The sequence below is a fragment of the Cimex lectularius genome, unplaced genomic scaffold (assembly GCF_000648675.2).
Source record: "Cimex lectularius strain Harlan isolate CLEC.00 unplaced genomic scaffold, Clec_2.1 scaffold437, whole genome shotgun sequence".
Classification (NCBI taxonomy): Eukaryota; Metazoa; Arthropoda; class Insecta; order Hemiptera; family Cimicidae; genus Cimex; species Cimex lectularius.
Genome location: NW_019392980.1, coordinates 129,087 through 151,653, shown reverse-complemented (window position 1 = coordinate 151,653; position 22,567 = coordinate 129,087). Strand labels below are relative to the sequence as shown.

At 37.5% G+C, this 22,567-nt stretch overlaps 1 protein-coding gene across 5 annotated transcripts in view; it reads left to right on the top strand.

Moving 5' to 3' along the window:
• The first annotated feature begins 209 nt into the window (after positions 1-209).
• Positions 210-22,567, top strand: part of LOC106667999 (protein unc-13 homolog A) — a 50,540-nt gene continuing 28,182 nt past the window's right edge. For 3 of the 5 annotated variants that reach the window (XM_024229575.1, XM_024229578.1, XM_024229574.1), the window contains exons 1-6: positions 210-5,256; positions 8,834-8,871; positions 15,667-15,757; positions 16,339-16,347; positions 20,195-20,266; positions 20,330-20,549. In XM_024229575.1, coding sequence (XP_024085343.1) covers positions 355-5,256; positions 8,834-8,871; positions 15,667-15,757; positions 16,339-16,347; positions 20,195-20,266; positions 20,330-20,549 — 5,332 coding nt within the window. In that variant the 5' untranslated portion in view covers positions 210-354. The remainder of the gene's footprint in view (positions 5,257-8,833; positions 8,872-15,666; positions 15,758-16,338; positions 16,348-20,194; positions 20,267-20,329; positions 20,550-22,567) is intronic. The other 2 variants (XM_024229577.1, XM_024229576.1) reach the window with 1 other exon arrangement.

Genomic DNA, 22,567 nt, shown 5'->3' with positions numbered 1-22,567 from the left:
TAGTACATTCTGTATTTGAGGATTTTTATTGTACATAAATCTGGGTTGTACGGACGTGATGAATTGTTGTTATGAAGAGCAGATCTTCAACGAAGTGAGAACTTATAAGACATGGAGGATACTGAAACGGTTGCAGTGTTAATACTCTTTAAGGAACCAGCATAAGAATCGAATGGTTGTTTCGTTTATTTACCTTCCTAATGTCTAATGCCATACTGAGATAATGCGTTTGATTTGCCAGGTGCTTGAGGAGAGGATGGAGGATCAGTGGTGCCTGGAAAAGACTTGAGGGCGGGAGGACGTCCAGGCCGGGAGGAGGAATGGGGGGCCGTTGAGTGTTTCCGTGGACTCGGAATGGAGTCGAGCAAGTCGGCGCCGGCGTCGCCGGTCGCCTCGCCCCCGCCGCATCATCCGCCGGCTCAGCGGCAGCCGAACATGGACCTCATCATCGGCGACTGCATGGACCGACTGGGGACGAGAATCGGCCTCCTAGAGTCCGAGCTGCGGTACGCTTGGCGCGCCCTGGACCTCCTCTCTCAGGAGTACATCAAGATGTGGGAGAGATTGGAGAAACTGGAATTTCTCCTTTGCGAGCAGCAGGGCGTCATATCCCAGCTGATCGATTTCTACTCCGCAGTCGAAAGTGGTGATGGTGCTGTAAGTTGCAGCATCGAAGAGGCCCGCGAGAGTTCATGCATGGATGTCGTCCCTATCGGGCCGATAGTGACCGATAACGATCTTGCCATTTCATCGGCAACGGACGCGCTAATATCCGAGTTGAAGCTCAAGATGGGCATGGATGACATGAATCTTCCGGATGAAGCCTTCTACCGTAGTTTAAATAATGCATATCGCAACGACCTTGTATCATCAGTCCAACCTCCGATGGCGATGTCGAGTTCGTCACAACTCGGAATGATATGGGAAGAGCCAGAAGAGGATAGCAACGGGAACGGTAGAAGAGAAGATAGTAAAAAACTGACGGAATCTTACGGTTCTGCAGATTTCAAAACTTACAGAGCTTCCTCTCCAATAATAATCGAGCAGGATATTAAACAATTGACGGATTTGAGTACAATGGACCAAGCTGCAATAGAAAAGCTTAAAGAATTAGATATCCTGACAACGAAACTCCAGAAAGACTCGAAAAATTTGAAAGAGTTGCAAGACCGTCTACTGTCTGAGTCTCCGAAGCGAAAATATCTTAAGGATCCCAATGACATGGAGACCGTACGTGAAGGTGCAAACGAGTTGGACGAACAGATAAGTAGGATGTACGAAGAAAGTGGGATTGATAATTGGAGTTTTTCTGGCGTTCAGGGAGAAGAAATTAGAAAAACAAGTTCTTTGAATCCTTTCGAGGCAGAAGCGGAGGACGAGATGTCGAGAAGCCTTAACTTTCCTACCACAACACTCCCTAGAACTCCTACATCTCCAAGAAGGAGATTAGAGGATAATTTATACGGGTCTTCTACGCTGAGAAATACCAGCCCGTTGTCCGTTAGAGAATGCACTCGGTCCTTACCTACATCACCGAAATACAAAGAAAGTGAAAGGATGAGCCCTTACTCAACATCCGCCGTCATGGAACCTGTCGAAATATCCTACGATGTGGCAAGATCTTGTATCTTTAATGAGCAAGAACTTGACAAGTTTTCCGGTAGTATCAGGACACGGCAGGACGGCTATATCGGGTCGGAGAACGATCACCATCAGATGGAAACAGCTCAAATCCAGTTATCAAGCAGCCCTCCGCCTCCTGCTCCACAAGACTGTACTTCTATATTTCTTATGCCAGCATCGGAAGTACCGAGTGAAACATATCAACCATCCAGTGAAATCCCGTCTTTCAGCGGTGAGGGGCTGAGCGCAAGCACTATTGAACATCAGCAATCACAAGGGCTAAGCCCTCGCACACCACACTCTCCGAAATCCCCGAGGACATCGCCTAAGCAAATTAACCGAACGTGTGCTAGAATAGCATCAGCTAAATCTGATTCAGGTCTGTCGTCAATGAGTGGATGGTCGAGCCTGGAAAAATCGCCCGGCTCTCCGAAAGCAACAAAAACGCCGTCTCACACGGATGGTGTACTTCACCACTCTAATAGATTGCCTTTAAACCAACCGCGAACTTATCACTCAGCCCCTGTTCATTCTATTAACGAATACAACGAAGCCGATGCAAATTATAGTGATAATAGCAATGGGTATAACGGCGTCCTTCCTGGTGGCCACAGAACTTCGTCTTTTACGACCGTTCGAACACCAACGAGCTTACAGGACGCCGCGCAAGAAGGTTTCGTTCCACCTCCAGCCCCGGAAATGTCGGTCACGGCTAAAAAAAGGCATAAGTCTTATGATTACCCTCAACGCCATCACTATAGCCACGACTACACATACCAAACTGAACAACCACCCGTTATATATTCAGTTGCAGGAAGTAATCGTCAGCACCCTTTCACATCGGTGTACACGAGTAGGTCGTCAACTGTCCCCACCACTACACTCTCTTCCTACCCCGACATTATCGGACATTACGCCCAAGAATTATACAGACAGCCTGTAGTAGAACGGCAAGTGCCTTCCTACGAACAACAAAAAAAATTTTCAACCAGTTCCTTTCCGGCGAGGCAAAATAAAAGAACCTTACAGCGTGTTTATTCGACGGGGTCGGTGCCAAACCAGCAAATAACAGGTGATATGATGACAAGTCATGAAGGCTATAAAACAGCTATGTACCGTACGATGTTTCCGACTGGAAACATCACGGATGCTTTAACTTATTATCCGACGGGAAGTATAAGTAGACCAATTCAGCATGAACAAACGGGACCAAGAATAGCGTACCAAGAACAATGGGTTCAAGAATCGCCTGATGCGGACCTTAGTAGAGAGTCTAGCGCGAGTACTATCCGTTCCGCAAGTACGGTATATGACAGGGAACTTCATGCAGGAGTACCTATGTACGAAGTAAGGTACGATGCTAAGATACCACCCCAAAAACCATTTAGATCGGATATTTCACACCACCAACAATTGGGAGGGGGTTGGATTCAACCGGAAGACAACCACAGAGTTCTAATAGAGCAGCGGCCTAATTCATTACCAGATCAACGGATTAACCAACAAGAATATTACGATCCGAGCAGTGTGATAGTTTCACAGTCGGGTTACATATCGTTCTCTTCTGACCTAAAAGAAACAATACCAGAAGATAAACCGAAAAAACCTAAAAGGCATGCTACACTGAAGCACGCAATGAGTCAAGTTTCGAATTGGCTGCCTGAATTTCATTTACCAAAAAGACATCGATCGCACTCTTTACCATCTGGAGTACGAAGGGAAGATTTAGTAGGCCCAAAAGAAACACAACCATGCTCTCAAACTGTCAAGGTTTCAGGAACTCTACCTCGTAAGAAAAAACGACACCATGCCATTTATTCGACTATGTCTGGAATATTACAAAAAGCGAAACGGAGAGGAGGTGCTCCTCATTCCATGTCGGATCCCGAACAATCAGAAACTGAATGGGGCGGAAGTGGTAAGCACAGTACAGTATCAGAAGACAGCGAAGACAGCGTTTTCACAGATTCTAACCAGGACTCTCGATTTTTAAAACTACAAAGATCGATTCCACCCCCGCGACCTCCACAACCGGTTATTAAACAGCAGCAAAGCGTCGACTCGGTTATGCAATTCGCTATGGTGCAAAAGCCATCAACGCAACCTCTACAACCTGCACAACCGATACACGTGCCACAAAAACAAACAATTACTAAAATATACCCTGAACAATCCCAATCAGAACAACAGCAAAACTTGCAGAACACGATCCCGATCGTAGTTCAGAAAAATGATGAAATGGAAAAACAAGATGAATTCTATGCGGAAGAAGTGATTCCTCCAGTAGTTTCCAATTCAGAACGAAAACCTGAACAACAAACTTTCACAGGAGTATTCGATGCAGAAGAAACTTCATCTTTATTCCAGACGGTGGGTGAAGCTAAAAAGTTCACTGGGGCGAAAGAAGAGGATTCAAAAGAGTTGGCTAATGCGACTCCAGTTACTGTGGTGCCAGCTTCAAGAGAATTTGCCGTTAGCAGAGCATTGGGAAAATACAGAAGGAGACAGTCTTCGTCGATTTCTGACGACGATTGCATAAAACCAGAAGATATGTTCGCTATAATCACTCAAGACGAGGAGGAAGAAGAGATGAGAAGAAATGAGATATTCGAAAGAATAAGTTCAGAAGAAAGTAATAAATTACCGCAAAGCAGTTCACAACCTGAAATCCTTCCCGTTGTAGAAAATCACATATATCATGCCAATAACCAATCAAGGCCTCATAGTGGAGGAAGGCATTTATCGAGACATCAACAGAGTCTAGAAATACCATGGGGCGGAAGAGGGTCAGGAGACACGGACGATGATAACCGGAGTACACACTCTTGGAGGAGCACGTCCCGAGTCTCCTCTAGGAGGCAAAGTACCGAAGACAGTATCGACAGCGAGGACGAATGGTACTGCTACGAACTCCGGAAACTCGAAGAAATGGAGAAAACTGGAAACTCGTTCGAGCTTCCACACGATAACGAAAAAGAAATCAATGAGCTAAAAGAAAAAATGCGGTTACAAATGTCGTCCGTTTTAGTCGAACTTCAGTCAAAAATAGTTCCAAAAGCGGACATAGAAGAAGAAAAGAAGATCCAATCGCAAACACAGCGTATAGCGGAAGGTCAAGAGCCCGAAAGAAAAGACAGCATTTCCAGTGCGAGGCACTTAGACGCCGAAGACGTATCTTCTGGAGAGACGAGCGGTCCAGACTCCCCACAGCAAAGTGGAGACGAAATCGAAGAAGAAGATTTCGAAGGTTCTCGAGACAAGATACGAAGAAGTTCCACATCGACAATGAAGCAGGCGGAAAAACCAAGCCGAGAGGGTTCCATCAGTGTTCCGCCTAGTGAAGCTTCCGTTTCTTTGCCGGAAGGCTGGTCCGGAAGCGAAGACACAGCCATCAGGGAAGATTCAGCAAGCGTACATGATTTGGAAGACACCGGTCCAGGTACGCCTTCTCTGCCAAGGTTTAAGTTCGACCCCGATGTGTCACCCGGTCCACCTGGAAAAGAAGAACTCTCGGGAAAGGACGGGCCTCTCGGAAGCAAATGGAAACTCTTAAAAGCTCTCAAAGAAAGAAAAGCAGAAGAGAAAGTTCAAGAAGCAGAGAAAAAAGAAGCTGCTTCGACTACTACGACATCCGTAAGTTGTAATTTAGAATAAAAAAAGTGATTATTAAAATTATATGCCAAAATGTTGTTTATATAATCATCGTGGAATGATATTTAAAAACTAATTACCCTTTATTATTACTAAAATTTCCAAACTCAAATTCATAGGGATTTCATTTATTTAACACAAATTAAAAAATCACCTCTTTCAAAGAGTTACAAAATTAAATAATTTTTTTTTTTCAAATACTGTTCCTTCTTCTTTAGAAAACGACTAAAAAATACATGGTAAAAATTATCACTGTGCTTTAAACAACGAAACTTGCCTCGAGCTTCTGCCGCCACTGGCAAGGTTTCCCTCCACAGGAAATGATTCAATTCCTAATTAGTAGTAAACCCGGCTGGATTTTAAGTCTTTGAGTCCTTAGACAAGCGGGAAAATTACTCCGGGCTGAAGTTTGCTCATTACCAACCCATTAACAAGCCCGGGTGATAAAGGTTTACTTTTTCTTTGATTTCCATTCAAAAATACCTTCTAAAAATAACACCGTTTAAAAGAGGTAATTTTTAAGATATTATCCTAAAAGTGAAAATTAAATAACTTCTAAACTCTAAGTTAATTATTTTAATATGCATACATTAAATATTTAATTTATATACATATATATATATATATATATAAATCTATTTAATCTTATTAAACTGTCTTCCATCTGCCTACCTATTTACCTACCTACATATGTATCTCCATATNGAATTAGTAGGTGCTGTAATCGACAAGAAAATCGTGGAGTGAAACACTGTAATTAAAACAACGATATAAAGATTACAATTAACGTCTAAATACAAAACAAAATTCCGTCGTGCTTCCATTTTTTTTTTGCCCCAAAACCTTCTGAACCTCATCGCCCCCCCTCCACACGTCACTTCAGCCTGGGCGTTGACGTCATTGCTGTACATGGTTAGGGATGGTTAATTAGTGGTACAATGGTTAATAATAATCTTTATGTCGTTTGTCGTTGTGTTAATTACAGTGTTTCACTCCACGATTGCCTTGTCAATTTGAGCACCTATTAATTCCATATATATATAATACATATATATATGTATATACGTATATATGTATATACGTGTATATATATATATGTCCCGTTCAGATTTAAATGAACCGCCATGCCCCTCCACACACTCAAACAGTGAAAAGAGTAGGGGCCAAGAAAGGGCTCTTTTTTATATCCCTTTTACATATTCCTTTCTGGCTTGTGTGGGTAAACAGCTATTTTTGGTAAAAAGAAAAATTTGGTGTGCACACTATTCAAGTGAGTTAATTTTTATTACGTTGACGTCAAAATAAAAATTAATAATTGTATTAAAAGGGTATATATTTTTATTTAAAAAAATAAAAGAAATAATATTTCATTTTAAAAGTTGTGTTAATATTTTAATTGTATTTTCTAATTNAAACAATGGCGCTATCAAAAACCCAAAAATAAGTGTTTAATAGTTTTTTAGTCTTGTTTCAAATTTTTATCTTTTTTTGGAGAAAAATTATACAAGGTACCACAGGCCAACTTTCAATGTCAAAATTTCAAACATGTCCCTGTACATATTGACACATCATTTCAAAGGCTTTTGTACCTTCAAAACAATGGTACAATCGGATTTGAAATTCGTCAAAAAATGAACAAGTTATGGCAAAATATTTGCATTTCGTTTGTCTCGTTGTTAATTCCAATAATTTGCTTCTTCGCTAAAGTAAAGATTAATTGCCTTTATTGTTTACATTCTTTCATTGCTTGTCAATTGCTCGCATTATAAGAACAAATCTTATCTCGTGGAAGCAAATAAATTTTAAATAGTACCTTTCGTCGCATTCAATATTCCATTCGAAATGAACCGAAGAGCACATTTTTTCAACCAACAGTGAGTTGTTATGGAGTGGAATAGAGTAGGTATTGCCCGTCGCGCTGTCGAGTTGTATTCCCAGAACTTTCCTGATCGCCCAAGAGAAAACCATAAAAAGTTCATTCTGTTGTTAGCGATGTGAGGAAATACGAGTCAGTTGCTGTTCCATCAACAAGACACCGGGAGCGTAATTTCGACGAGAAGCGGAATATTTTACTGTATTTCAATTAATTAAGGTTTTAGTTGAGATAAAAAAGTAAGTGTCACGAGCGGGATTCTAACACACGACCTTCGGCTAGATACGCCGCTGCTCTACTAAATGAGCTATCATGACTTCGATCCATTCGGGCACTAACTTCCCATTTCAAATTCAAAAGTTGGGGTTGAAGTGTGTGGATCGAAGTCACGATAGCTCAAGTGGTAGAGTAGTGGCGTATCTAGCCGAAGGTCGTGGGTTCGTATCCCTCTCGCGACACTGACTTTTTTATCTCAACTAAAACCTTAATTAATTGAAAGGTATTAATTGGTCAAGCGGACCACGAAAACTAGTGAATTTTATTCTATGTTCGCGAAAATCCGAATTTCTCTCTCCTAAATGTTGGGTTTTAGATTTTCAAAAAATAAAATTAGAAATGCAGTACAAACTTAGAAGTTTAACTCGTATCGTTCTCATCTTGTCCAGTGAATTCGGGACTCTGATATTGACAGGCGTCTAAATTGCGGAATTTTCATTTTTGAAATTTGGTAAAAGCATCTGTTATATCAAAATTTGTTAGTATCCTTTATCCGTGCTAATCAGAGGTCCAAGGTGATCCATGTGGATAGTCCAGAGGACTATTTTCTTTGTCTATAGTATATAGTTTTCCTTCTGCTTTATCCCTTTTTCTGTCGGCGAATATACACGGAGCACAGTTCGTGATTATTTTTTCTATTTTTTGGGTCACGCTTGGTATGCTGTATTCTCTGTCTAATTTCTATTTTTTTTTTTCTTGAAACCAATATGTCCTTCTTCGTATACTTTAGCTATTATCTCTGATTGAATCCCTTTCGGTACGACCAGCAATATATACGTTTCCGTCTTCTCTAAGCAAGACCCCCTCGTGACTAGGTTTTTATTTCAAATAATATCTTACATAATAAGATTAACTAATTGTGAGTGAATTACGTTTTTTAAATTATAGATAATGTATTTTACCGTAGAAATATTTGAAATGTATATGTAATACATATATTGGCAATATTAGAAGCAAATTCACCTTTTGGAACTCCTTGAATTTCGAGTTAACTTACAAGAAAAATCCTGTTAATAAAACTGAACTTTCTTAAACTTTTCAGATTCAAACTTTTAATCTTTTACAACAGTAAACTCCGCTCGGAAGAAATTAAACAATCGAGGGTAAACAGAAAGTTTATGAAATAATTTTTATTTTTTGCCGTATCAATGTTCACAAATTTTTCAGTTTAAAACACAATGGCTCAAATTTGTTAGCTATTTCCGAACAACACTCAAACATTGGATAGAACATCATTTCATGTAAGCTTATTTTAGTTATCAGTGGTTACGAGAAAGGAAAAGATGGAAGAAAATATAACTTTTATGCCACCACTTAGAACTTTTAGAAAATGTGGATGTGTTAATGCGTGTGTGTTTGAGTATACAAATATGGTGTAAAAAATTTAATTCTTATATTTCCGTGTTACAGAATGGTGGAGCAGGAGCTGACGGCAACCGAGGCAATGGGTAAGAAGTGATTGTACAATCAGTATTTTTCTTCAGTTTAAGGTAAAACTTATAATTTAATTCAATTAATTAAGGTTTTTAGTTGGGATAAAAAAAGTCAGTGTCACGAGCGGGATTCGAACCCACGACCTTCGGCTAGATACGCCGCTACTCTACCACTTGAGCTATCATGACGGGAAGTTAGTGTCCGAGTGGATCGAGGTCACGATAGCTCAAGTGTTAGAACAGCGGCGTATCTAACCGAAGATCGTGGGTTCAAATCCTGCTCGTGCCATTGACATTTGTATCTCAACTAAAAACTTAAATTAATTGAAAGATATTAATTGGTCAAACGGACCACGAACTTATGAACTTATCTAGTTAACTATGAACTTAACAAGAAAATTTATAGGACACTGGAGCCATAAATAGCGTTAAATTAAATGGACCAACGTGATTTAAGTACAATTCTCGCCATTTCTTAAAATTGGTCTTTAAAAACTAGAAAATTCAATATTTTCAAAATCTGTAAAATTCTTTATTTTGATGATAGCAACTCCTGCGAGACGGATTAACTAGCCAGTATATATTATGTAACAATACCTCTTTAAAGGAGACGATAATGGATGCTCGTAGACGATTGAAACGTCATTAATCAAACGATAATTAATTACCTATTGGCACATGTAACTGGAGCATATCCGAAACAAAGGGGATTTTAAAAATACCACATATTGTTCAAACTGTTGATTATTAACATCCGAACAAATTGTAAACTTGTAGAGCAGTATATTGTTTTTTTGTTTTGATTTGTAAGTAAGGTAATGCTCTCATTTTAAATGAATTTAATGTCATGTCACAGTAATTAATTTTTTATTAGAACTACAATTCAATATTATAACATTAAATTTCGTTTCCAATAATTTTTCGGAGTGTTAGGTTTAATTTGGAATGGATGTATTTATGAAACTGGCATCTCGAACTCATCCTTTCGGACAACAGGTCATTATCCGGCCTATCTTCATGCCTTTCGTGAACTATCGAGAATTAACTGTTGGAAAAAAAAAACTAAAATAATTATTTGTTAAAATTAAACTCGTCAGGGGCGATTAACAGGCTCTTCTGAATAGTTCTGACTACTTCTAGGACAATAAGTTTTGATAATATACCTCAAAGGTTTGGAAGATAATAAAATATTCGATAAAATGCTCACCTGCCCTCAACTCCTCCAATTTTCTCCCAGACCGTCAATTTGCCTTCCGAACTCAACAACCTAGTACGCACCAAGTACGGTTCAGGCGTTTTCTGTACAAGCCCAAAACATGAGCAATCAAACTCATTAGGGAAGTACACATCGGTCTTTCAAGCAGAAATACATGCCATCAATTTTTGTGCCCTGGAAAATCTTATAAGAGGTTACACTGGCAAAAAATTCCTCGTAAGCTGTGATGGCCAAGCAGCCATTAGCATGTAAAAGAATCACATCAAAATTATTCAGTGAATGTATCCTAAATCTCCAAAATCTGGGGAAACACAACAACCTGATAATATCTAGGGTGGCAGGGCACAGGAGAATTTTGGGCAATGAGAAAGCAGATAGTCTGGCCAGAGGAGGATCTGCAAGACCATACCTGGCCCCGAACCTATACTTGGGATGACAAAGACAAATATAGAATCCTCCATCGCAGAATGGATCGAAAAAAAACAAATGGAGAAGTAGATAAACTCTAGCGGTGCTAGACATAGTAAACTTATGGTGAAACAACCCTCACCATGACTGGCAAAAGCATTGCTGGAACTGCACCCAACTGAGGGCCAAACTCAGAGGACTACTAACTTACTCATTATAAGACTCAGGTAGGACTACTAACCGGTCACTGCCATGTGAGAAAACATCGACACATCATGGGTGTATACAACGAAAATCCCATTTGCAGATTAAGTAATGAGGAGGAAGAAACAGCCACTCATATCATCTTCGAATTCGAAGCAACAGCTCAATGGAGATTTAACTTAACTACGGAAAAATCTTAGGGAATCAAATTGCAGTAGCGACAGTCAATGACCTGATACTTCTAAGCAGAAGGATTGAGTCTATTGTACTGAACTAAGGAAGGAGGAAGGTACAATAAGCTAGGACGCTGCAATGCCTGAGTAGCGCAAACCCTGCTTCCTAGTATCCTTTTTTACTGTACCATACCCAACAAGTACTTCGCATTGTGGACTTCATCCCTCGATCTCAAGAATACTGTGTGGTCCCTTTCATGATGAGTCATAGACGTTTAACCGCATGTGGCATAACGCCCTCACATAAAAATTAAAGCTCATCTTTCCAAATACCTTCTTCTTAATCGTTCCCTTCTATCTATCTGTACGATTCTTCAGAATCCGACCAGGATTGTGCTACACCGATTATTGTCCTCTGTTAGTGGGAGTGCTTCATTGAGTACATGGACCGATCTTTTTCCCACTATTCCGCAGATATCCCACCTTCACCCTCCACCCTTTTAGCATCCTTTGCCGACAATACAACTGTGTTATCCTCTGATCCCAATCCCACAATTGCTTTTGAGGAGCTACGGGCACGGAGGAATTCCATACTCACGTACCACTCACCCTTCGAAGCGAAACTCTCATACAATATCTCCTCGATAATACTTACCAAAACAGACAGCGACCGCTATCTTGGATTCCAACTAGACTCAAGACTAACCTGGAACACACGACTAAAGCAGTAGCAATTTAACAAGCGTGCCGGACTACTCTTCCCATTACTGAAATGCATATCTAACTTTTCAACAGAACTGAAAAATACAGTACAATAAAAATTAATCTGGACGTACAGATGAGAACTGTGCGGGAAGCTAAACTTTCCAACATACAAAGAGTAGTCTTTCCAAGTCCATTGCTAATGCTCCCAATAGGTCTTAAACATTTACAAATGTTACATAAAATCATTTACAATGACAAAAATCCCAAACTTGCGAAAAATAATTCGCACCACATCCACACATTTTCCACTTTCCACGATAAACTCTCTTCTGGGCCCAATAAAGTTGCTCAATATTCATCAAATATAAATCACCCTTAAATCACCATGGGAGAACTGAAGAGGAGATGACCTCGCTACCTAGTAAACGTGGTGGAGACGTTGCGTATAGTTAGGAGAACAATAATGGTTGTTAATCCCCCTCATGACACGTAATCTATGCCATTTTAAATCTAGTTCTTTACACACTGCAAATAAAGTTACAGATTGTAATCAATATATTTACAAAAAAAATGATTTCTTTTCTTTTGTTTAACAATGCACTCCTAACTTGTTATCCACTCTCCAGGTTAACCTCCCTCTTAACTTTCAAGTAATTAAGGTTTTTAGTTGAGATAAAACAGTCAGTGTCACGAGCTGGGTTCGAACCAACGACTTCGGCTAGATACGCCGCTGCTCTACCACTTGAGCTATAGTGACTACGATCCACTCGGGCACTAACTTCCCATCTCAACCCTACCTTTTCAATTTTCCCTCCTTTTTGCCAGTTTTTTCTCCATTTTTTCCATATATATATAATTTAACGTAGATACCTACATTTTTAACCAATAACGATGAAAAGTGTATAAGTAACGAGAAAATTCGTTGAACATTCCACCCACATTTTTACCCAATAATTTTTCAATACTCATAGCAAGCCTACCTGTATTTCTAAAGATTATTCCGTTTCTAAAGTCAAAGCTTAAAACACTAGCAAAGGCTAAATAATGCTTCCTAAAAGGATCTTTAATGTTTAGTAGAACTGTTGTTATTGCTTTAAGCGTACAGAAAAAAAATAAATGAAAAAAAATACCAACAGATTTTCTTATGTGTAGAGCTTAGTGACCGTTAATCGATAGTTATTCAGATATCGTGAGATGCGGTCGGGTGTGATGTAGGTTTCAGAAAAACATTTTTTTTATTGTGCCACGTTTCGATCTTTATTGAGATCATCTTCAGGGCCTGGGATTTATAAACAATGTTTATATTTAACAAATACGTTTAGGATGTGGAAAAGTGCATTTATACGATGCAAAATATATTTTATATATTCAAACAAAGTATTTCTACTCAGTCAAAGTGTTTTTTCTTCCATGTAATTGTAAGATTTTCTTATGTAACATGATAATTCGCCCGCCCTTGTTTCCTTCGTAGCTCTTGGTAAAACGCCTTAAAAAATAATAAATCTCTTCCTTTAGACATGGCTCTTGTTGTGCTCGCATAAAACAGTTTGGCTCTCAACCCACAGAAGCCGATCAAATTTTACCTGAGCAGTTTATACTGTCACTCCCATATAATCTCCGGCTTTGCCAGCCTTGCTGTGTTCTGTGGAAAATGTAAATTCAGCGATTTACATGCCAATCCTGTTTGTATCACTTCCCTCTTTTCTGTCAAGTTTTCCCCCGAGGAAATACTGTACCATATCGTTCAAACTATTGCATTAACTAACTGCCGTCAATAAACATGAAACGTGAATCTCTGGGTGCGATAATTTTATAGGTGAAATTTGGTTGGGTTCGATTCTCTTTGAAGTTGAACCATATCTCCCATTACCATATGACATTGTTACAGTAAACACTTAGTTACACCGCAATATTAGTGAATAATTTTCCAATAACAATCGTCGCCTCAATAAACCACATTGCCATTGTTGGCTTCAAAGTTTGACAAAATTGTTTCACAACAGTATCGAATTATTTTAATTTTTAATTGCCCATCCGCATTTATATATTTAATAGACTATATTATTTTGGTTTTTGATGGAATNTATAAGATTTATGTAAATACTATTTTAGGAATAAGAATTATGTTTTATTGTGAATTTAAAAAAAATCTTGAAATTTAGTTTTTTCAAAAGTTTTAATTTTTTCTTTTCAAGTTTTCGAGTTGTTTAAGACCATGTATATTCTTCAAATCACATCAACACAAGTAAGTAAAAAATATAAAAATATTATTCGAAGATGAACTATGTGAAGTTAAAGATCTTCGCGCAACAACCAATGAGATGAGGGCCTCCAAGGAAATGCTACCCCAGATCACCAATGACCCACCGGAGAATGCCACATGAGCAATCATACAGCGTTACCTTTCTCTTGAGCGTCTCCATGTGAAATTACCCGATTTGAAGATTTTAGGCCAACTCTCACCTCTTTAATGAGAATTCGTCTCCAATCTTTCAATGTTCTATTCACATGTTTCCTTGCCAATTGTTACCTAGCCATTTTCTGAGATGTGGTAAGAATTGGACCACCGGTCCCCGAAGTTATTTCAATTGGGCCTTCTACTTACGTTCTTGGAGGAAAGAGAAACATTTCGGACTTGTCTTATCAGATTGCATCTCATTTCCCATAATTCTGCGGTTTCGTAGAGCCTCATGACGGATGAGTCGTCTCTCTCGTCCGTAGGCTTTGGTCGACCCTGTTCTGGCTTTTTAGAGTAAAGCCCTGTTTCTCTGAAACGGCGAAGAAAAGCCTCCTTTTTTAGGGTTACTTACACTCAGTCTCCTGGCGACTTTGTACTGGCTGTATTCTTTCTGTGAAAATGTTACGCCCTGACACTGCCATACCGACCAAATGCCTAACTGGAGCCATTGAAAAAGTAAGAATAATATCATAATGATATCATCGAAGGAAAAGATTCTTTAGCAGTAGCAGAATGGAAGAGCATAACGCTATTTTTGTACATATGGGATTAATCTGTAAAAGGAAGTAAACAAAACATTATTTACAGTTTTTTACTACGATATTTCCTAATTACCTACAATGTGTAAGATAATGGATTTAATTTTAAACTAAATGAATTGAGTCTTTCGTTAAATTTGTTCATCAGTTTAAAAATAAAAATGCATGAATGATGTATTTAATGCTTACTAAGCTAGTTTTAGACGGTATCTTATATATTAAAATCTACCGTTAAATATAAAATTGGCCTGCTGAAAATAGAAAAAATAATTCATAATACAAACGGAAGTTAAAACGAAAAGAATTTATGTTTTTTCACCATTTAAAATATCATTTATTATCCCATTCCTTGTTTTTCATGAGAATAATTTTGCCTAATCCTAGGATTATGAGACTACATCGTATTAGACTCCTAAAACATCCTAACGCGTAATTAATTTAAAAAAGAAACAATTTAATTTTTTAAATGGTGGCCTCTCAATTTTAGATTTTAAGTAGATAACACTTTTTTTAAATTGAACTTTCAAGTTGAAGTTTTTTTTTTTAATACGACTGTTGACGGTTGGCTGCACGTGATTCGGTGTGTTAGTGTGTAACATTGAACAAGGCGGTCTTGTCGATGATGTTCATGTTCATAAGTTCACTAGTTTTAGTGGTCCGCTTGACCAATTAATATATTTCAATTAATTAAGGTTTTTAGTTGAGATAAAAAAGTCAGTGTCACGAGCGGGATTCGAACCCAGGAAGGGAAAATTCAAAAGGTGGGATTGAGATGGGAAGTTAGTGTCCGAGTGGATCGAGGTCACGACAGCTCAAGTGGTAGAGCAGCGGCATATTTAGCCGATTATCGTGGGTTCGAATCTCGCTCGTGACACTAACTTTTTTATCTCAAATAAAAACCTTAATTAACTGATTTAATTGATAAGCGTAGTTTTTCAGACTTAAGAATTTTAATATCAGAATAGTTAAAATCGAGAAGGAAATTCAGAATTTTTTGAAAGTTTGTTTTTGTGGAGGTGCCACTTGAAAGCCAAAAAACAGTTTACGTTCACATGTTAACTTAATTTAATTTTTCACTTATGATAATACATCTGATGCATTTTTTAGGCATCCTGGAGACAATCCTTTCTACAGCAACATTGACAGTATGCCCGACATCAGGCCCAGGAGGAAATCCATACCGCTTGTGTCTGAACTCGTAAGTAAAATAATCCCACTTTTGAAATTACACATAATAAAAACAATCAACCTTGCCATGTAAAATGTGTATATTTCATGCCGAGTTACGGATATTATAATGGATGAAAGACATTCCCGGCTTTTATTTTTTTACCCGACTGTTTTTAGCTTGTCCGTTTTGACCCCGATTGGAATTAATATAACTGTGTACTTTTTGATATAAATAGGCTGAGAAAATTTATCACTGTTTAACATTCTAATGATTGTGATGTGCTGAATTTATCTTATTTTGAATGCATTGTAAATCCTTGCATTATGCAACGTCCTTTCTGTGTCTTTTTCGACCCCAGATAGCATTAAGGATGTTTCCCCTCAAAGAAAATAAAAGGATAAAATCCAATCTTGACATACAAAACTTATATATATATGTCAATCAGTTTTAATATAAAAAATGTAAATTATAAGGAGACAAAATCTTTTCATTATTCACCCTGCAGAATGCCTATATTTTATGAGATAATAATCCTGATAATATCCAACGTCCTTTAATATGATATGAACTAATACAATGTTGTTGTTGTTGCTTCCCGACACCTCCAGGTGCTCAAGGTATTTCAAACTTAACACAAACCGAAAGTTTTGATTTGTACATGCTTGTGTCTTCTCATTTTTTTAGACTTTCTAGACTAATAAGCACATGTGCAGAGAAAGAATTTGAAACTAAATCCCATTAAATTTAACTATAATAATTCTTCCTCACATATGAGGAAGAATTAAATTAACTTTAGTAATGTGCATGGTGAAATCTCTGCATTCTTTCATTATTTATTAATTATTATTTTGAGCATTATTTTAAGTTATGTATTCGGTAGTGTTTATGTGATGCATGTGCTTAACCCTTTTGGATAAGCTTGTTTCAAATATTGTAGTCAACCGTCCATAATCTGCAAAACTTTTCCTTGTAAAATATAGTAGCATGTGAAAAACCAAATCAAGGTTTTATTCTTGGCATATAAACATTTTTTGTAATAAATATATTGGTAAAGTTAGTATCATATGTATATTAAAATATTATTTCGATTTTAATTACTTTTAATTAATAAAATGCAATCAAAAGTATTAGTTCCTTTTGTTTGGGATTTTCATAGTTAATGTTTTGTTGGCTTTAAAAAAACAGTAGGCTGTAGTTATTCCTATTAATTTTCAAATTATAGCAATGGCAAAAGTAATGACCATTAATTGTATTCTTTTCTGTTCATTAAGATAACATTTTAATTTTATTACGACTTTAGGCTATGTACGTGGGGCCACCAATTTTAATTATACTTTTTTTGGTTATAATAGATTGAATATTGGCCACATAACTATGTGTTCATATTAATTGAATCATTCGTGGTCATTAGAAATCATTAGATTTGTTGTGCTTTTGCCCAGGATAAGAAAATAATAAATATAATGGTAGGTATTAAACGAGATTTTTATATACAAAAATTTCCAGAAAGCAAAAGGAGATTCTATAAAGTAGACGAATAAAATTCGTTTACATAAAAATATTCACATTCGTAAGCACACTTAGCAATCTTTAATACGAATTTTTGTACCATACAAAAAATATCGCATTTTTTCTCTCCTCCGATATCCTCTTTGTCACATAAAAATTTATAAACCATCTGAGTGCTATCTAATGTACTCGACATTACAACCTGTATTTGTCTTGTTTGAGTTTATTATCAGCACCTTTTGTTGTTCTTATAAAAGGGAAAAATAAGGATGAAATTCGCAAAAAGTTGCTAAACGTGATTTGTAGAGTTTCAAATCTCCTATAGGTTGGCGAAATTGTTTCAAAGTCATTATCATCAGTACTACATTACAATTTACATGGTTAATTTTCATATGATATTATGATCCAAAGGAAACTTAATTAATTTAGAAGCTTGTAAGATTAAAATGTATCGCCCTCATTACGACGCAAAGCAACTAATATTGGTTTAGTGTGCCTTGTCCATTATTATCTTAAGCTCTTCATTAAGGATAAGGCTTTTTACCAGATCCCAAAATTTTTGTAAGGGCTCCCAAGTTTCCTCTTCCAAGAGAAGGGATTTTAGTCTTCGCATCAATGTATTACATCCGCGGTTTATTCTTCCTGGGAATATCTTCATACGTTTGGTTCTACTGATTTGAGCCTGAACATATGTTTCGGGTTTCAGCTATACCACTATCATTTTAGCCTTAGCAGAGTCACAGGAGGGCCAGTGCACCAGATCCTGTCTGCATAGACGGGGTAGGGTGTATGGCCATCTGTACCACGGGGTAACTTAAATGTTCCAAAATCAGCCCAAAGTTACACTGGGAATGGTTTCCTGGTGGTGCGTGACGGGAACTTAGGCAAAAGCTGTTCTGGCTGATGCTTGTGTATGGCCATCGTTATACACCCGGCCTCACGGGATACGGCGGACCGGACGACAGCGTATAGGCGTTGAGGACGCGATGATTATGCGGAATAGTCCCTCGAATGCGTGAGTAGGCGGACGGAAACGGTTAGTGAATCGGTTTCTCCGACTCGAGTATGCTTGCATTGTTGTGCGTATGACCGGCGTGGTACCCTTGGGGAAGGGAAGGATCGGACCACCTAGGCTGAGCCTATGGCGTCCCTTGAATGCGCATAGCAGGTGTAGGCTGAGCTCGAAAGGAGATCTTTACCGTAGGCGGTGCTCATCTAAGATAGCAATTCCACTTAAACCAAAACCGCGGCCGGGGCGGATCTGGTAGTTTCTGTGCTAGGGAAGCCCCTATACTCAAAGATATAGAGTGGCCTTCTCTATCTAGGGAGTGCGCGGGAGAACAGGCTGATGTATTTAGGATTGTTGTCGCGGCATACGACCCGATGCACAACGCGGGCCCGACCATTCGGAGCGGACAAACGGAGAGCGAGGTTGTCTTGGCCCTTAGGGGCTGGGGCGTCTCTACACCAATGCTGCGGCGGTATCACTCTTCCGTCGTATGCGGAGGTGCTCATCTTGAGAATCAAACGTGTGATAAGGCCGAATAGGCCAGTTGCGGACTTTAAAGATCCTCTAGTCTTGTGATGACGAGTACTCGGGAACAGTCATTTTAGTACTAGTAGTTATGCCGTTTCTTCCTGAAATGACCTTGTTTTTGTGTTTCTGTGCTGGAATAATTTCACATTGAACGGAGGAGTTATTCTTTATTAATGATAATGTATTTGTATATTCAGGGTGTGATAGATGTCCTCATCTAGTCAATTTATCTTCTTGTTTTCCTCATGAATGCATAAGATCCAAAGAAATGTAATTTTGCTGTTTTCCCTTACGTCGGATAAAGTAATCGTATGATGTCACCATCGATGTCATCCATCTCTCCCAGTCTGTTCTATACTCTTAATTTGAAATTGTATCCAATCTGAGTTTTGGGATCATGAGATCAACAGGCATCTTCAGAATTTATTCTGTCTCAAGTTCCTCCCGAATATTTAATTCATCATTTTTACGCCAACCTGTGGGAAGAAAATTAGGGCTCTCCCCCTGGATGAGCCTATATTAAAAAAAAGACGATATTTTGTTTGCTAAAAAAATTCGTATTTAAAGGTTTTAACGGTTAGTTAAAATGAATCGGATAGACTAATTTTTATGGCTAGTTTTACCAAAAAAGGCTTAAATGAAATTGTTAATCCCACGTCCATTGCCTCCTTTCATAAGTAATAAAATTAAATATTGCTATCATAGTTTAATTATGGATGAGTAAATGCTCAGAAAATTTTTTTTTGTAGTCTTTGTAATATATATAAGCACAAGTTTATTTCAGCTTATTTTTTTTCTTATTTATTTTTAAATAAATTAACATGCTAGAAGGAAAACTAAGATGAATTTGAAGCTGGCCACTTAAAGATCAAATACAGAAAACATCTATTATTAATAATAAAAAAAATATACATTTTATGATTGCCATCAAGGTGGTTGATCTTACAGGTAGATAAGTGGAAGCAACAAGTCTTGATTTTCAGTGCGTTTAATCAATAAATCATCTTAGCTCAAAATCATTTGTTTTTAAAGTATCAATTATATATTGGTAATTGATCAATTATATATATTTTTGGTTCACCCTTTTTTCCTAGGAGAAAAATTGAACTCATTATTTTTTGTGTGCATAGCCATTAAACTTCAGCACTTTTGGTATTGCTTTTTTAATTGTTAATTAAAAATGCTATAGATCAAGCATGATTTACTAATCTATTTTTGTTTTAGTTTTTGTATTGTTATAAAAATGATGATAATGATTATTATTTATATAATTTTTATTCTTATTACACTGAGTTAACTAAGAAAATAGTGAGCTGTATAGAAGTTCAAAGTTAAATTTAGATCACACAATTACGCATGGATAGAATCTTCAAAATATACTAGAAATTACTAAAAAGAAATTAAAAAATGGTTTACAGACAATGGCGGCAAAACGAAACGCCGGGCTGACATCGGCAGTGCCTAGGGCTACGCTGAATGATGAAGAACTGGTAAAACGAGGTCGGGTAGAAACATAATGTTCCTGGATAACTATTTGCAATTTTTTTCACCAGAAAATGCACGTCTACAAGAAGACCCTGCAGGCGCTGATCTATCCGATTTCCAGCACGACACCGCACAACTTTATGCTTTGGTCGGCTACATCGCCCACGTACTGTTACGAATGCGAAGGTTTACTCTGGGGCATCGCAAGACAGGGTGTCCGCTGTACAGAATGCGGCGTGAAATGTCACGAAAAGTGTAAAGATCTCCTGAATGCCGACTGCCTACAAAGTAAGTACAGATTTCCACAATAAAAACAAACTTGGGTAATACGGATTTTCAAATAATATACATTTGTTTGAGTTTTGCACTAACATGTATATTAAGCATGGTTCCGTTTTATCATCTTACATTAAAAAAATTAAAAGTTTATGCCTTAATATTATAATTGTACATAGAAAAGTCGGGGAAAAGGCGAGTTTCAAAGAAAGAAAAAACACAGTTTCTTATACCCTTTTTGGGAGGACTTTGAATTTATTTCTTATTGTAGATAATCATTAGAAATATTATCGAAGTCCTGATGAAAGAGATATATTCTTTGAATGACGGAAGAAAGAAATAAGTATTTTTCTTCCTTTCAAATTTACCTTATCACAGATTGTGATATATAACCAGTTATCTAATTCATTTTTCTTTTCTTATTTTTTCTTATGTAAATAAATTATATGTTAATAATTAATCAATCTGAACTGTTCACAAATTGAAATAAACCACTCATTTAACTGTTCTTCGTTTGTAATTTTTAAAAACAATAAAATAACGTTCTTATTACATTCAATTAATTAAGGTTTTAAGTTGAGATAAAAAACTCAGTGTCACGAGCGGGATACGAACCCACGACCTTCGCTTGATACGCCGNGGGGAGGAAATACAAAAGGTGGGGTTGAGATGGGAAGTTAGTGCCCGAGTGGATCGAAGTCACGATAGCTCAAGTGGTAGAGTACCGGCGTATCAAGCCGAAGGTCGTGGGTTCGAATCCCGCTGGTTTTTTTTCACTTATCGTATCTATCTTACATTGGATTTAAATAAAGGCGTATTAGATTTTGATCACTGTTGTTATGTTGTTAAACCAAAAAGATGGATACATAATTTGTCTGGATTGTGGATATCTCTGGTCATCTTGGTCAGCATATTCTCAGTCTTTTTTTTCGCTACGTTGTGTAACTTTAAGATTATCTATATTTTCAATTTTTTCACTTTATTACTTTCAGTAGAACCCACATAGAACGAAAATCATAAAAAGCCCTTAACTATCGATTTTTAAAGTAAGTCCAAACCTTCTTTTATGGTAAATGAATAACAATTTTTGGTTCATAAGTTAAACATAACATAACATTAAAGTAAATTAATTAATTCAGCAATATATTGTATAAATTGTTTTATTAAACTATCCGGTGCCCGCTTTCATGTAAATTTGTAGTTCCGTCGTCAATATTTCTTTTAATGTCTATACTTCTTTAGGATGGAACCTCATCAGAGATTGTTTTTCACAATAGTTCCGTCTTCCATGAATATCTCAGCTTTTTGTGGGTTTTCCGCAGTCCAAGCTAATTGAAGCTTTTACAATCAATTTAATATTTCAAGGCTTAATATAAGTTAAATTCTGAAGAAGAAATGACCGGTAAATACGGGGTGTGTGGTAGCATATTCCAGCCAAGCACTTGGTAGAAAACAATCCGTTTCAATTAGTCAGTGGCTGTTTTTGGCCAAATGTTGATTTTAATCGCTCTAAATAAATGGAGAATCCATAAACATTAACTGTTTGTTCAAGAGAAAAAGCTCATAATTAACTAACCCCATCCAATCCCACCGAATGCACAATGCGATGAATCCAGGTTTTGAAATTGTTAACTATTGGTCGTCACTTTTTGCTGAGCATCCTTCTATCTGAGTATTACGTTTTTTTTAAAATTGATAGTTTATATTGCGTTGTTGGAGGGTATTGCAAATGGATTTAAACATTTCAATCCATTCTTTTTATTGGGTGTGTGTGGTGTTCAGTGACCATTAGTTGTATTAGAATTACGAGATCTCCTAGGATAGATCAGGGGAAGTCACTCACCTTGGTGCCAGAGGGACTCCAAGGTTGGGCTCTGATCGGGCCCCATTGACTTCTTTGGCTATTTGGCTACGTTCCCTAAAACTAGTCATTCTCACACTCAATCATACAATAAGTACATATCCTATATACAAACCCAATCACACATGCATATCCTCTGTCTAGAATCCGGGTCGGAGGTTACTCGATA